General features: G+C 40.5%; 1 protein-coding gene across 2 annotated transcripts in view; it reads left to right on the top strand.

Moving 5' to 3' along the window:
* Positions 1 to 15529, top strand: part of FBXO38 (F-box protein 38) — a 109130-nt gene that overhangs the window by 16564 nt on the left and 77037 nt on the right. For both annotated transcript variants that reach the window (XM_069102324.1, XM_069102325.1), the window contains exon 3: positions 10327 to 10460. In XM_069102324.1, coding sequence (XP_068958425.1) covers positions 10327 to 10460 — 134 coding nt within the window. The remainder of the gene's footprint in view (positions 1 to 10326; positions 10461 to 15529) is intronic.

Genomic DNA, 15529 nt, shown 5'->3' on the forward strand with positions numbered 1-15529 from the left:
CAGAAGATTTTATATTTACTCCTGAAAGTGATGGGGAGCCACAAAAGTTTAGTGGGAGGTAGAAGGGTATTTTGTGGTTGGACCTGCACTTTCAGAAGATTATTCTGATGACAGTAGAGGATGATAGATTGGAGTGGGGAGAGACTTGGGACAGACAGGTTGACCAAATAGCAGTCTATTGCCATTGTCCAGGCCTCTCGGATGAGGGCCTTCACTAGATTGGTGGTAGTATCAGAGAAGAGAAGGGAACAAATTTGAGAGATGGTACAAAGGGAAAATCTATAGTCCTGAGAATGAGGAGAGGTTGATGATGCCGTCAGTTTGGGGAGAATATAATGAATTCAATTTTGAACGTGTTAAGTTTAAGATTAGTCAGTCAGTAAACGTTTATTAAGCACTTATTATGTGCCAGACATAGTGCTAAACTCTAGGGATACATAAAGAGGTAAAAAGATAGTCCCCTAGAAGAGCTTCTAATAGAGGAGACAAGCAAACAAATATGTCCATGTAAACTATATACAAGGTGCGTAGAAATGTCAGAGGAGAGGCGCTAGAGTTAAGAGGGATTGAAAAGGGCTTCCTGTAGAAGGTGGGATTTTAGTAGGAACTCGAAGGAGATGGAGGTAAGTATGGAGAACTGACAGTGGGAATGCCTGGAGCCGAGAAAAGGCTTATCTCATGTAATTGGATCAAAGAGTATGAGGGAGCAGCGTGTAAGAAGATGGGAAAAGTGGGAAGAGTGGAAGAAGAGGGTATAGCTTATGAAAGGTTTGAAGATCAAACAGAGCATCTTGTGTTCAATCGTGGAGGTGATAAGTGTGAGTGAGTGTGTGACACGTGGTTGGACCTATCCAAATGCATCCATTTTGAGATGTCTAATAGGCACATGGAGAATGGATGTCTGCCAGTGAAGAGATTAGGGCTGAATCAGTAGATTTGAGAATTATCAGAATAGAGAGCCCTGTGGAACACCCAATGATTAGCGTGTATGATCTGGATGAAGAGCCAGCAAAAGATCTGGGAGAAGGAGCAGCCAGACAGGAAGGAAGAGAGCCAGAAGAGAGCAGTACTCCAAAAACCTAGAGAGAAGAGATCGTCGACAGCGTCAGAGGCTTACAGAAAAGTCAAGAAAGGTAAGAATTAAGAAAAGGCCTCTGGATTGGACAATTACAAGATCACCGGAAATCTGAAGATAGCCTTTTTGATTAAATGATTAGGTTGGAAGCTAGATTATAGAGCATTAAGAGAATGGGAGAAGGGGAGGTTTACTTAATGTAAATGGCTTTTTCATAGAGTTCAGCCACAAATGACAAAGTAGATATGAGATGGTGGTTAATGGTAATAGAAGGATTAAGTGAGGGTTTGGCAGTAGAAAAGTAGACAGTAGGCTGGGAGAGACTGAAGATAGATGAGATTGAGGACAATTGGATGGGCAGTCTGCTGTGGAAGATGGGATGGAATGGTTTCACTTATGCCTGTAGAAGGCTTTGCCCTGGCAAGGAGAAAGGCCCCTCATCAGGGCTGTCAGAGGAGGTGGTGGCAGAGCACATCTGATAACATGAGGTAAGGAGGGGAGAAAAATGGAGCTCATAGGGAGAATGGCTTCAATTTTTTCTATGAAATATGAGGCAAGATTCTCATCTGAGAGAGTGAGAAGGGATGGGGGAGCCATAGAAGGTATGAGGAGGAATGAACAGTTTTGGTAAGACCTGCTGTGGTGAATACAAGAGTGAGCTAATTTGGGAAATGCAAAAGGATTTCCTAGCAGCAGTGAGAGTCCAGTTGAATTTATGTAACATAAATTTGTAGTGTACTCTACTAGAAAAGTTGGGTGATTTCCCCTACCTTTTATTCATCACATTTGTAGAAGCAAAGGTGATGGATAGTAGAGGTGATCCAAAGCTGAGACAAAGCAGGGCACAGTTGATATTATGAAAAGAGGGTAAGGGACTCAAGAAAAGGACAGAGTAGAATTGAACTGGGATAGTCGGGATTAACATGGGTGGAAAGCAGGATAGGGCAAGGGAGATGGCCTGGAACAGAGCTGAGGGGGATCAAAGGATTGGAAATGACAGTGTGGACAGAAGAGCAGGCTTTAGTATGGGAAGGCTTAGAGCGGTGACCTGTGAATACATTGTGATCAGGTAAGGGAAACTTCAGAGCTCATGAACATGTAAAGTGGTACATTTGTAGATGTTGGCATGAGCAATTGTATGACAGTTTTGGAGTATGTCTGAGGTATGTATGTGGTGGAAGAGTGTGTTATGGAAAATGAATAAGTTGAAGAACTGAGAGTTTAGGATATTTAAGGAAGTATCTATCTGTCTATCCCTCTCTGTCTATCTATCTATCTATCTGTCTGTCTGTCTGTCTGTCTATCTATGTGTTTAAGTGTCTGTGTGTGTGTGTGTGTGTGTGTGTGTGTGTGTGTGTTTTGAAGTCTCCTAGAATGAAGGCAGGATTTAGGGGCAGGAGAGAAAGATTGTGAGCCAGATACTGAACTCACCGAGGAAGGAAAATGGTGATCTGATGTCTTTAGACAACAGCTCCCAGGATCTTGCTTGGATGGTAGATATGAATGAATGAATCTCAAAGGAGGAGAGGTACCTGAGTGATGGTAATAGAGGGAGAACCTGGAAATGACAGTGGGAAGCAGAGTATCCCAACTCTCCAACCTAAACAGTGAGGCAGAGGGAATAAGGGATAGAAGAACCAGTTCTAGAAAGGGTCACTGTGTCATTAGAAGGGTCTCAGTAAGAGCCAGCAGGTGGAAGGAGTGAGAAAGGAAAAGATTTACAATGAACGCAGATTTGTTGCCTATGGAGCAGGCATTCCCGAGCGCATAGTGAAAGGGTTGGGTGGCTTTGGTGGGTGTTGTGGGGACAGGTTGAGGAGAGTAAGAGTAAGGAATCAGATGATGGGGAATGGGGAATAGGATTTAAATGATTTTAAAATTACTGGGATGGAGAGGGATGTGACTAGTGGGAAGTTTTTTAATCATTAAAGGAAAATTTTAGGAAAAAGTTAATCAATGTCAGTAGCATTATGACCTCAGAGTAGAGACCTTTCAGAGCCTTAGGCAATTTAGACAAGAGAGAAAGAAAGAACTTGAAAAAAGAATGGTGATATTCTTCTTACCCAAGGCAGGAGTTCAGGCTGGAAACTTGGTGGAATGGTGCTCTCTCCCCCCTCATACATCAATTATGACTGTGCTTTATTCATTAAATATTTGATTGACTTTGTTTTCTGAATTGTGTGTCTAAAATCTCTGAAGCAGGGAAGGGGAGAAGACTTCGGTCGCAACTTGAAACACGTAGAATAAAACTGAGTCTGTAGCCATTTGTCTTGTCATTGTTTGGCTCCCTCTGGTGTGTTTGCTTGCCAGCCGTGACCTGCTTGTTTTTGCTGCCCCAGATAGACAAGAGGTTTTGCTGTGACCACTAATTGAGGTGCTTACACACAGAGAACATGACCCTTGGACATTCTGGTGAGCTAGTAACAAAATATACAGAGGAAGTTACTCAGAGTCACCCCAGACCAGTGTGCCTCTTTCCTCTGTTTTCTCATAATTGCAGTATTTTTCATCCTAACAGAATTGTTTTCCATTCTGGATAGAAACAATAGGTTACTGTTTGCAGAGCCTCGCTGCCTGTCCTTTCAGTTTCCTAGGGTTTTTGCACATCACCAGATCATCACCTGACACTTCCTAGAATCCACATTTGTGTCTTTGTCACTACCTTGTTTCCAAGGCACCAGAGTACCTGCTATTGGAAAAGGAACAATAGTTGGAAAGCATTTTCACATTTGTATCAATTAGACACAAAGGAGTCACTTTCTCTTAGGAAGAGGGTAGTTTAATAGTCAAATAAGGGAAGTCAATGTATATTTGAAGGAAGTAGGATAGAGTGAGAATGGTGAAGACTTGTAGGAACAAGAATCATGAGGCAGAAATCACTTTGGCACCACATTGTGGAGTGCTAAGTATGCCAAGAACAGAAATTTATAATTGTGTGGACATTGGGCAGCCACTGAATATTTTTGAGTAGAGTACTCCCATGGTCAGAACAGTACATTAAGAGAATTGCTGAGGTGCTGTTGTGAAAGATAAATAGGAGAGAACAAGACTAATGTAATAGTCTGGGCAAGAAGAAGGGAAGGCCTGAGTGGTTGCAATGGAAAGTAAAGGATGGAAATTAGATGCTGAAGTAGGCTTGAAAAGATTTATTTGCATTTATAAATAAATAAGTATATATTATAAAGTAAATAAAAAGATTTATTTGCATTTGCCTGCTCTTCCTGAAGCACTGTTCCAGGTGCTGAGAATACAAAGACAAAGAATGAAACACGTCCTACTGTCAAATAGCTTACGTCCTCCTAGTAGGAAACATTACCTAACTAGATAAGTATTGAGTAATTACAAAGTAATTGGGGGCTCATGTGTTGTAGAGGAATGTTACTAACATCTGGGAGAATCGGGACAGGCTTCTTTTAGGAAATGGCACAATTGAGCTGAGCTTTGACTAGAGCTAGGAATTCCAAGAGGTCAGAATGAGGAAGGAGAACATTCCAGGCATGAAGGAGGTAACAAAAATGGTGGTAAATCTAGTGAGTGTGAAAGCCAGGGTTCAGACTATGGTTCAAAGATCTTGTCAAACTAAAATGTTGGGTTTAAAATAACATGAAATTTAATAGAAATTAAGTGTAAAATTTTATACTTAAATTCAAAATGTCAATTTTATAATCATATGAGCAGGTCACCTGATAAAGATGTGGGAATCTCCCCATCCTCAATTACTTTGTACTTAGTGTTTGTGTAATCTTATATTGCACTCAGAAAGGAATAGTATCCTGGACTAAAGATACTATTTTACCTTATGGTTTGTTTGTTTTTTTGCATTCTATTTTGCCTTCATCAAATGAGAAAAAATTTCTTATGCATAGCACCTGGCACCTAGTCGGTGCTTAATAAATACTTGTTCCCTTCCTCTTCTTTCCTCCCTTCATCCTACTTCATTCGTAATATTGTGTTCAGTTCTGGGTATCCCCTTTTAGGAGTGATATTTGAGAAATGTCCATAGGAGAAGAACCAGGACAGAGAAGCCTCTTGAGATAGTGCCATGAGACTTGGTTGAAAGAAATAGGAATATTTGATTTGAAGAAGAGGAACACTTAAGGGAGATGGGGGACTTGATAGACATCTTCAAGAATTTAAAGGCCTGTTATGTGGAGAAGAGATTAAATTTACTCTGTCCTCAGAGGCAGAAATAGGAGCTCTGTATAGAAATTGTAAAAAGACTGACTTAGGTGTAATGTCAGGTGAAACTAAGAATTAGAGCTGCCTAGAAGTAGCATTGACTGCTTCTAGGTGTGGTGGATTTCTGCTCATTGGAGGTTTTAAAACAAAGGCTGAATGACCTCTTGTTGGAATGTGGTGGAGATTCTTTTGCACATACGGATGGGACCAGATGTCCCTAAGGTCCCTTCTAGCCCTGAGATCCTCTGTTGACGTTAAGTGTAGAATTTTTTCCAATCTTCCACTCCATGACTAGGCTTGTACAGCCTGGGAAGAAATCAGGAGTGAGTGAGGCTATGGTTGGTATTATAGCATAAGATTCGTAATGTTGATTTACAGTGGATTAAAAGATGAATGCTAGCATCGCAGTAGAATGACAATATATAGAGTGTTTGGGATTTTGGACATATGGGGGAAGCATACATTTGGGTTAGAAGAGTCAGTAAAATTGGATTAAATACTGGTTGACTATTGGACATTCAATTTGGGGCATAGATAACCTGCTTATCAAGTTAATGGACGAAACAAATCTTGGATGACTTGAATCCAATAAGATGGAATTTAATAAGTTTAAATATTCCCACACTTAGGTTAGCAAAACATCAGCTATACAAGTGCAAAGTTGGGAAGGTGTAGCTAGACAACGTGTCATTTCATGTAAAAGCCTTGAAGCTTTAGGGGACTGTAAGCTCAGTGTGAGTCCCCAGTACGACATGTAGCCTAAGAGAGCTAGAGTCTAACTCATTGCCATTAATAGATCTGGTAGGGATTATAGGACTTGTCTTCTGTCCTGATGTCTGGAGATCAGTCAGTCAACAAGCCTTTAAAAAGAGCAACATGCTTCCTCTGTGCCTAGCACTGTGCTAAGTGCTGGAGATAAAAAGTAAAGCAGAAACATCCCCTGCTCTGTAGGCGCTCATATGCTTTTTTGTCGTCGTTGCTTTTTTTGGAGGGCAGTTGGGGTTAAGTGACTTGCCCAAAGTCACACAGCTAGTAAGTGTATCGAGTGTCTGAGGCCGGATTTGCACTTAGGTCCTCCTGCCTCCAGGACTGGTGCTCTATTCATATTCAGAAGGACTGCAACATGTAAATAACTAGGTAAATACCAAGTTGGATACAGAGCAGGTGGAAGATTAACTCAAAGGGGAACGCAGTTGCAGTGGGAGAGACTGAGAAAGGCTTCCTGAAGACAGAGAGATTTGTGCAGAGCCTTGAAAAGTCAGGGCAGCTTTGAGGCAGAATTGAGGAGGATGGAAGCATTCCATTAATGAGGTCACCTAGTGCAGAGACATAGGGATGAGAGACGGGGTGTCCATATGCAGGAAAAGTCAGAAGGCAAACCAGTGTAGCTGGCTCTTGGTGTGGAGAGGAATAAAGTGTAAGAAGACAGGAAAGGTAGGCCATGTTATGAAGAGCTTAAATGCCAGAGAATTTTATTACCCTGGAGGTGATAGGGAACCACTGGAGTTTATTGAGGGGAGGGAGCAGGGTCTAAAATGGTTGGTCATGCACTTTAAGAAAATCACTTTGGCAGCTGAGTAGAGCCTAGGTTGGAGTTGAGAGACTTGAGACAGGGAAACGAAAGTGTTAGATGAGGAAGTTGAGGACCTGTAGTAGGGTCGTGGCTCTGTGAGTGGAGAGAAGGGGATGTATTTGAGAATTAAGGGTTGATTGTGCCTGAGGAGTCAAGGATAACACTGAGGCTGCAGGCCTGGGTTACTGGGAAGATGGTAGTGCACTTAATAGTAATAGAGAAGTTCAGAAGATGAGAGAGAGGCCTGAACATATTAAACTTGAGATGCCTACAGGATATCTTGTTTGAGATGTCTAAAATACAGTTAATAGTACAGTAGTGTGACTCAGAAGAGACTATGCTGAATATGTAGATCTGGGAGTCTTCTTCATAGGACTGATAACTTAATCCATGGAAACTGATGAGATCACCAAGTAAAATAGTATAGAGTAAAAAAAGAAGAGGGTCCATAATAGAATCTTGGTGAATTCCCACATGTGACTGACATGTATGAAGAAGCACCAAGTAAGACCAAGGAAGCAGAACCAGCAGAGAGAGAAGTATTGGTATAATCCAGAGAGGAGAGATTTTCCAGGAGAGAGGAGATCAGCATTGTCAGATGCTGCAGAGAGGTTAAGAAAAGGATGAAGCTTGGTCATTTGACAATTAACTAATCATTGGTAACTTTAGAAAGAGCATTTTCAGTTTGTGTTCTTTTTTTTTTTTTTTTAAAGCAATCAGGGTAATTAACTTGCTCAAGGTTACACGGCCAGTTATTTCTGGGTGTGGTGCTGAGTATCTGAGCCCAGATTTGATCCCCAGGTCATCCCAACACTGGAGCCGGTGCTCTTACTTGCTGAGCCACCTGGCCTCCCCTAAGCAATTGGGGTTAAATAACTTGCTCAAGGTTACACAGCCAGGTGTTTCTGGGTGGGTGCTAAGTGTCTGAGCCCGGATTCGATCCCCCAGGTCATCCCAATGCTGGGGCCGGTGCTCTTACTCACTGTGCTACCTGGCTGTCCCTCAGTTTGTGTTCTTACTGTGTTTGTTTCCACATGCCACATTTTAGGAACCAGTGACAAATTAGAGAGTGTCCAAAGGAGGGCAGCCACATAGTGTGAAGATACCATACTAAGATTATTTTGAAAGAACTAGTGATGTAAAGTGGAAAAGCCATGATAGGGTGAGCATTTTGGTCTTTTGGTGTTTGAAAAATGATTGTGTTAGAGGGATAAGAATTGTTCTATTTGACCTCAGAGGGCAGTTGCAGAGAAATAGTTTTTAGCTGAATGTGAGGTAAATCTTCCTTGCAATTAGAGATACCTAAAAGGGGAATGGGCTTCCTTAGGAAGGAGTGGTTTCCCTGTCACTGGAAGTCTTTAGGAAGAGCTTTGGTAAACATTGAGATTGTAGAGGAGACCCCGATCTCTGAGGTCCCATTAATTCTAGGATTCTGTGATTTCCCTGCACTTGACTGCATAAATGAGTTGCTGTCTAATCTTGAGTGAATCTTACAGGATTTAAGAGTTGATGTGAACCTTGAGATCATTTAATCTGGTTTGTTCAGTTGTCAGAGGAAAGGACTGAGGACAGAGAAGTGACATGACACAGCTAAGACCACTCCATAAGTCACAAACCTAAATCTTAATGTAGGGCTCACTTGCCTCCAGATCCATCTTGGTGCTCTCACCACACCATGTTGTTTTGACTTCTCTCTCTGTCTCTATGAATGAGGGATTTTACTAAAAAGCCCCTAGAATATGATTCTAATTCATTAGAAGATGGTAATAGACAGGAGCTCTCTTCTTATTATAGAAGGGGAGACACGTTGGTAGAAGTAAAGAAGACCCATGAACTAGACAGCATACTGAGCTCAACATGCTCAACTGCTTAAGTTTAGTTTTTTTTTAATATTCTCAAAGTTTGACATTCAGGTCTTATATTTTTACTCTGTGCAAGCTGTTGGCATCCTTTCATTAAAGTGTATCAAAACCCCTTCTTTGTCATGAAGAAACTGAATCTATATTGGATCATGTGTGCTAATTGCATTTAATGTGTTTGATCTTCCTTTTAAGCTGATGGAACATGATTTCTATTCCTTCAGATTGTGTTTTTGAGGAGAAAAAAGAGATTGCTTTTTCTTAAGGAGTTTGATTGTAAATATAAAGCTATTTTACTTTTTATGTCACTGGACTAGTGTGCAGTACCAGGGAATTGAATATTATTTCTAGACACATGGTAGGCAAAAATAAATTTGTAATCTCACAGATGTTATTTTAAAAAATTAACCTCCCTTCCTTTAGTCTTAAAATCTCTCTCCTTGATCCATCTTGCCCTACTGGAAAGTTGGAGGGGGAATGGAGGAGGATATAGGAGAGAGCATATTGGAGGAGGAGATATTCAGTGGGATCGCTGTTCTGGGGTGGTGGGTAGGGTGGGGAAAGACAGGGAGAAAATTTGTGACTCAAAATCTGGTGGAAATGAATGTTGTGAACTAAAAATAAACATAAATTTAAAAAAACTTAAAAATCATAAAATCTCTCCTGTCTCTAAACGTCTTCTCTTACTTTGATTTCCCCAAAGTGTTCGCCTCCCTCTTGCCCTGTCCACCCATTCTTCATTCCACCTCCATCTGTTAGAATTCCACCAAAAATCCAGCTATAGCTCCTTCATGCAGTTTTCCTTGCCATAAGCATACTCGACTGAGTAAAGGTTCTCTCTCTTCTACACATCTCAAAGCATTTTGCTTGGACCTTTTATTTTTAATTATCTTACAGACCTGTGCTTTATAAGTTTTTGTATATGTCTTTCCCACCAATCATTGTGAAGTTTTTGAGAGTGGAGCCCGTGTAATATCTATCTTTGCATCCCTAGCACTAGCACAGTACCTTGAATATAGTAGAGAATAAGTATTTGTTGAATTGAATTTAAAATTGTATTTTCAACTCTTGTCATTAAAATGTTTTTTTGGAAAACCACCGCTGCCACCATCACAACAATTCAGTACAAAGATAGTTAAAATTTCAAATGGGAAAGCTCCATGTGTCATCATAGAATAAGATTTAAAAAGAAACAGCAACTGAGAATACAGTCAAGAAACGCATTAGATAGTTTCTGATTAGAAGTTATAAATGTATATCTGAAGTTCTTATTCAAATCTCAATCTAAATTCTTAAGTAACCAAAGATTAGTTTTTTGTTATTTTAATAAAGTCATGTTTAGTTGAGAAACGTATAAAGTATGTGCTGTAATCCCAGGCTGCGTTTATGAGAGAACCAGCCTTCTTAACCGTAGAGCCATAGCTTAGGTATCCCTAGTCGTCTGGAGGCAGCCTCTTCAATCTTCTGTGTAGCAAGTACTTAGGAGGGAATCAACAAGTCCGTGTGTTAGGCATCTATGTGTGGTACGAGTACTGTGCTTCTTTAGTTCTTTAAATAAAAAGGGAGAAAGAGATAACAAATGTAACCATGAATGAAATACTTATGCGTTTGATAAATGTGAGTTTCTTTCTCTCACAAAGGTACCTCCCTCTGCAGGACATCATGTGTATGGAATGCCTCTCCCGGAAGCTGAAGGAGGCAGTGACTCTGTATCTGAGAGTAGTGAAAATTGTAGATCTCTGTGCAGGCCGCTGGTGGGAATATATGCCAACAGGTGAGTGATGATTTTATTAGCTAAAATATGGTTGAATTTCTTTATATGATGTCAGTATTGTGGGGAAGATAATAGTGTCTTTGTTTGAAAAACTTTACTGTTTTAGTAGAAGTAGTATACTGGGGGCATGATTTGACTTATTGTATAGTTGATTCAGTAGTGTAATGAGACGTCTGAAATAAATCAAGTCTACAGTTTTAATGTAATGCTTTAATCTCTTCCCAAGTAACCAGCTCCATCTGATTGTGCCAGAAGAAGATAACTTTATAGGCTAACAACGAAGAATTTGCATTAGGAAGTAGAAATTGCAGAGTCAGAGTTAGGCTTGATATGGGAAAGTTTCCTAACAGTGAGCTGCCCCCAGAATAGAACAAACTTCATCGGAATGTTGCAAGTTCACCCTCATTTGAGACGTCAGGGATGTTGTAATTCATCTCTTTAAACCTCAGTTTCTGCCCCTGTAAAATAGGTATCATAATAACTTACATGGTGATTATGAAAATAAAGCACTTAGCAAGCTACAAAATACTATATAAAATGAATTTTGTTCTACATATTACTGTTAATGTCTAAAACTTCCTATTTTTGTTTGTTTTTGATCCTATCCTTTCCCATTTTAGTGTTGCTCTCAGTGTATTTTCTTATTCATTACTTTTTAAAATCTGGTGTTTTCTACCAGGCCTTTGAAGTCCTGCTAAAATATTCCTTCCTCTATAAAGTCTTTTCTACTTTCTCTCAGTAGTAACGTTTGCTTCATCTGATCTTTTAGCACTTTGTACTTCCCTTATGGCAGGTAGGTAGATCACTGGATAGAGGTCTGGAATTGGCATCATCTTCCTAACTTTAGGAATCTGGTCTCATACACTTACTAGCTGTGTGGTCCTGGGCAAGTTGCTTAACCTTGTTTGCCTCAGTTTTCTCATCTGTAAAATGAGCTGGAGAAGGAAATGGCAAACCACCCTTAACAACTTTACCGAGAAAACCCAAGTGGGGTCACAAAGAGTTGGACACAGCTGAACAACAACAAAAACAGTAATTCAGGGCGACTAAATGGTACGGTGGATAGGGTGCTGGGTGTGGAATCAGGAAGACTGATCTTTCTGAGTTCAAATCCACCCTCAGACACTTACTAGCTGTGTAACCCATGGCCTCGATTTCCTCATCTGTAAAATGGGCTAGAGAGAAAACATGGCAAGCTGCTTCAGTATCTTTGCCAGGAAAACCCCATATGGGGTCACAAAGAGTCAGAGATGACTAAACAACAACTTCACTTATGCACTTACAGCAATTTGAGTATGATTATATTTATTTGTACCTACATCCTCTTATCCCTACTCAGCTTTTGTCGAATTTACCTTTGTGTTCTCTGTGTGCCCGGGATAGCTCATGGTACAATGAGGCACTCAGCAAATATTTTGGGGTAAATAAATATTGAGTGAATTTATACCAGCCTGATTTTTTGCCATCCAGAAACCATAACAACTCCTCATATGGCCAGATCCTTTAAAGGTCATTTACAAAACCCTCAGCTTTCTCTACTCTGAAGCCAGCAGTATAAGTTTTATTGATGCCATTTTGCAAAAGACGATACTAATGTTAAAAGGAAAGGAAAGGACTAAACCAAGGTCACCAAAGAGTTTAGAGATAAATATAAGTGCAGGATAGTTATGTGTGACTCAACAGTGATTTTTGTAAAGTCTTAATGTTTTAGTGGACTTTAAACTCAGTGTAACTCAACAGTATGATATAGCAACCAATGAAACTAATATACTTTTAAGCTATATGAAGAAAGGTTTAGTATTCTGGACTAGGGAGATGGTCTTGATTAAATTGTATCTGGAATATTATATTCAGACCTGAATGCCATATTTTAGGAAGGAGATAGATAATCCAGAGAATATCCAGAGGAGATTGACCATGATAATTAAAAAAAAAAAAACTGGCAATATCTAGAGACAAGAAGACAGACCTGTGGAGTGAACAGGAATGATAATTGTCATGTGGAAGGGAATAAGATGTTTTCTTTTTTTGATGTTAGTCCTAGACAAAGATACTAGGTTTGGAACCAATATATTTGACTATAAATTCCGACTTTCCTTCTTAATATTTGCATGACCCTGTACCATAATCTCTCTGGATCTCAGATTTCTCATCTGTAAAGTGAGGGGTGTGGACACTGGTCAGTAAGGTTATAATCCTGTATTCCTGTCACCTTCAGAACAGAATACCCTGAGATGAATCCCTTAACTTCTGTGCCTAGGGCAAGACTGGCGGTAGCATCCTGTAGTCGCTTGTGATTTTCAGAAGGTATTAGTTAGGTTGGACTAAAGGAAGGAGACAAAAAGACACTGTAGAAGTAGCCATTTTAAATAAAACAGCACGTATCCAACGTGAGAGCTATTCACTGAAACTAAGCACGATAGTAAATGAAATGTATTGGTGAGGTGGTGGACTCATTTTGGAAACACATAACTAAGTGACCTTCAAAAGGAGGAGATTGACAGAGAAGAGAAAAGACTGATTCAAGGCCACACAGGTAATAATTCTGACAGGGTACACATTGATCCTAGGTCTCTTACTTCAAATCAAACACTAACGTACTTTTTCCACCATATCACAAAGCCTTATTAGTTAGTGTCAGAACAGGGGGTGGAATTCAGGGCTTCGACTCTCAAGCCCAGCCGTCCTTTGACCATATTACCAGACTTATTTAGACTACAAGATTGTTTGGTCTCAAAGTTTTGTTTTCCTTGGACATAGGTCCCGGTAAATAAGATTTAGTCTTCTATTGCCTCATTTAAAATTCATGGAAACTAATTTTTCACTTGGCGAGTAAGCAGATGGCATTCTGCTCCTCTTCATTTAAGCTGCAGTGGCTGATAAAGTCTTTGGGTCACCCTGTCTGTTGGTCCCCGCCTTTTCTGTAGAACTTTGCTGGCCTGGCTCTGCCATTCCCTTTCTTGTGTTTGCTGGGGGAACCCAGGAATACCTGGATAGCACTAACCTCATGGATCCTTGGTTCTTCCAGTTAAAAAGCCTCTGCCCAGACTCTCACTCATTTGATTTAAGTAGCATATTCCTAGTCTTTATCACTACCGGGCATAGAATCAGTAGAAAATGCATTGTAATTCCCATCCCTGTCAGTAGCCCTGTGGCCCTCGGAATATCAGTTTCCTCATCTGCCAAATAGGAATGATAATAATTGGACTTCTTACGTCATAGGTTGTCATGAGGAAAGCACTGTGTGAACTTTCAAAGGCTGTATAAATTAGAGTTGTCTCTTATTTCTGTCAAAAGGATGATTTGTCTGAAGCACTGAGACATAGGACTAGGAAATGAGTTGAAGAGCAGAAAGTGACTTAGGGAAGGGAGTTAAGACAGATGGTAGAATGCCTGAGAAAAAATGGTTCAGGGTAAGGGAAATTGGGTCCTTCTCCTTTTCCACATCTTACCCTTCACTTCCTTTAAACTCTGACTTTAGAGCTTAATATTTCAAGTTAGCATAGGCAGAGTGGGGGGCCATCTCCAGTCATCCCAATCTATATCTTGCCACTGGACCCAGATGGCTCCAGAGGAGAGAGTGAGGCCGGTGGCTTTGCACAGCCTTCCCTCACTTAACTCCAGTTCACTTGCAAGTCATGGCATCCCCTTCCTGATGAGAACATACAACTGTCTATGAGTAGCAGTAGCTGCTTCACTGGGGACTCAACTGGCCTGTTCCACTTGAGCAACACAGCTTGCTCCTTCCTTCCTTCCTTCCTTCCTTCCTTCCTTCCTTCCTTCCTTCCTTCCTTCCTTCCTTCCTTCCTTCCTTCCTTCCTTCCTTCCTTCCTTCCTCCCTCCCTCCCTTCCTTCCTCCCTCCCTCCCTCCCTACCTCCCTTCCTTTCTTCCTCCCTTCCTCCCTCTATCCACATAGGGAATCATACTCTTACCTGTGGGTGCTCTGCCTAAAGGAATATAAATTTTGATCACTGAAACCTCGCAAGATATCTTGGGATTTACAACCTAGATTTCTCTTTGAAGGACCATGCCTTAAACCCAGATCACTAACTCTCATTGACTAGCTAATACTAGGGCCCAGCCCAAGCCTCACTTGGTCATTGTTTGGGCTTTGATGGCTCAGTGAGCATAAATAGCAATTGTTTCTGTTTTGGCCAGAAACCCTGAGGATCTTCTCTCAGATTGATTTTTTTTTTTTTTTGACTAGGTAAAAGAGGCCATTCTTTGCCTTATTTCTTGCCTAGCCTTAATTACTGAATGGTGTTGCCTCAGTCAGACTTGAGACCTGGGAAAGACCTTAGGTTAAAAAGACCAAGGCCTCTCACTGCATCTTTGACCATCTCCAGTCATCCTGATCTGTATCTTGCCACTGGACCCAGATGGCTCTGGAGGAGAGAGTGAGACTAATGACTTTGCACAGCCCTCCCTCACTGAAATTCAATTCACTTGCAGCTCATGACATCCCTTTCCTGATGTCACAATCCTCTTCTAGAATGAAGGACAAATAACACACAATTTTGAGAAGAAAGGATAAGTGACCTAAGGGGCAGAAATTCCCTACCATTCTATTAATTAACCCAGTAGCCTTGGGTAAATTACTTCCCTTCTGTGCTGCTCACTTGCCACATTAGTATGATGGGGATCCTAATCTCTGCTCTGCCAACAACACATAGTTGTTGTGAAGATCAAATAATAAAATTGATATGGACTTTGAAAACTATGAAGCAATATAATGTCCCATTGATAGGTTCCATTATACATTTTTCACAAAAACCTGGTGTAGTAATAAGTGTGAATATAATGAAAATGATAATCATGTTATACCACCATACAGGATCCTGCTATAAGGATAAATAAAGCTTATTTCTAACACATCTACATATATATACAAATATATACACACACAGAGGTATATAAACACACATACATATACGTGTGTGTGGTGGGTGTCAATGTATCTATCAGTGTATTGCTTTAGCTTCTAAGCTGTGATTTCACTGATATCATTAGGTACTTTCTTCCCCAGGGCATATCAAGATCGGCTGCCTTAGGCAGTTTCATAAGTTAT

The sequence above is a fragment of the Petaurus breviceps genome, unplaced genomic scaffold, assembly GCF_028583685.1.
Source record: "Petaurus breviceps papuanus isolate PSGF00001 unplaced genomic scaffold, PetGlider_PUasm1.0 551, whole genome shotgun sequence".
Taxonomy (NCBI): domain Eukaryota; kingdom Metazoa; phylum Chordata; class Mammalia; order Diprotodontia; family Petauridae; genus Petaurus; species Petaurus breviceps.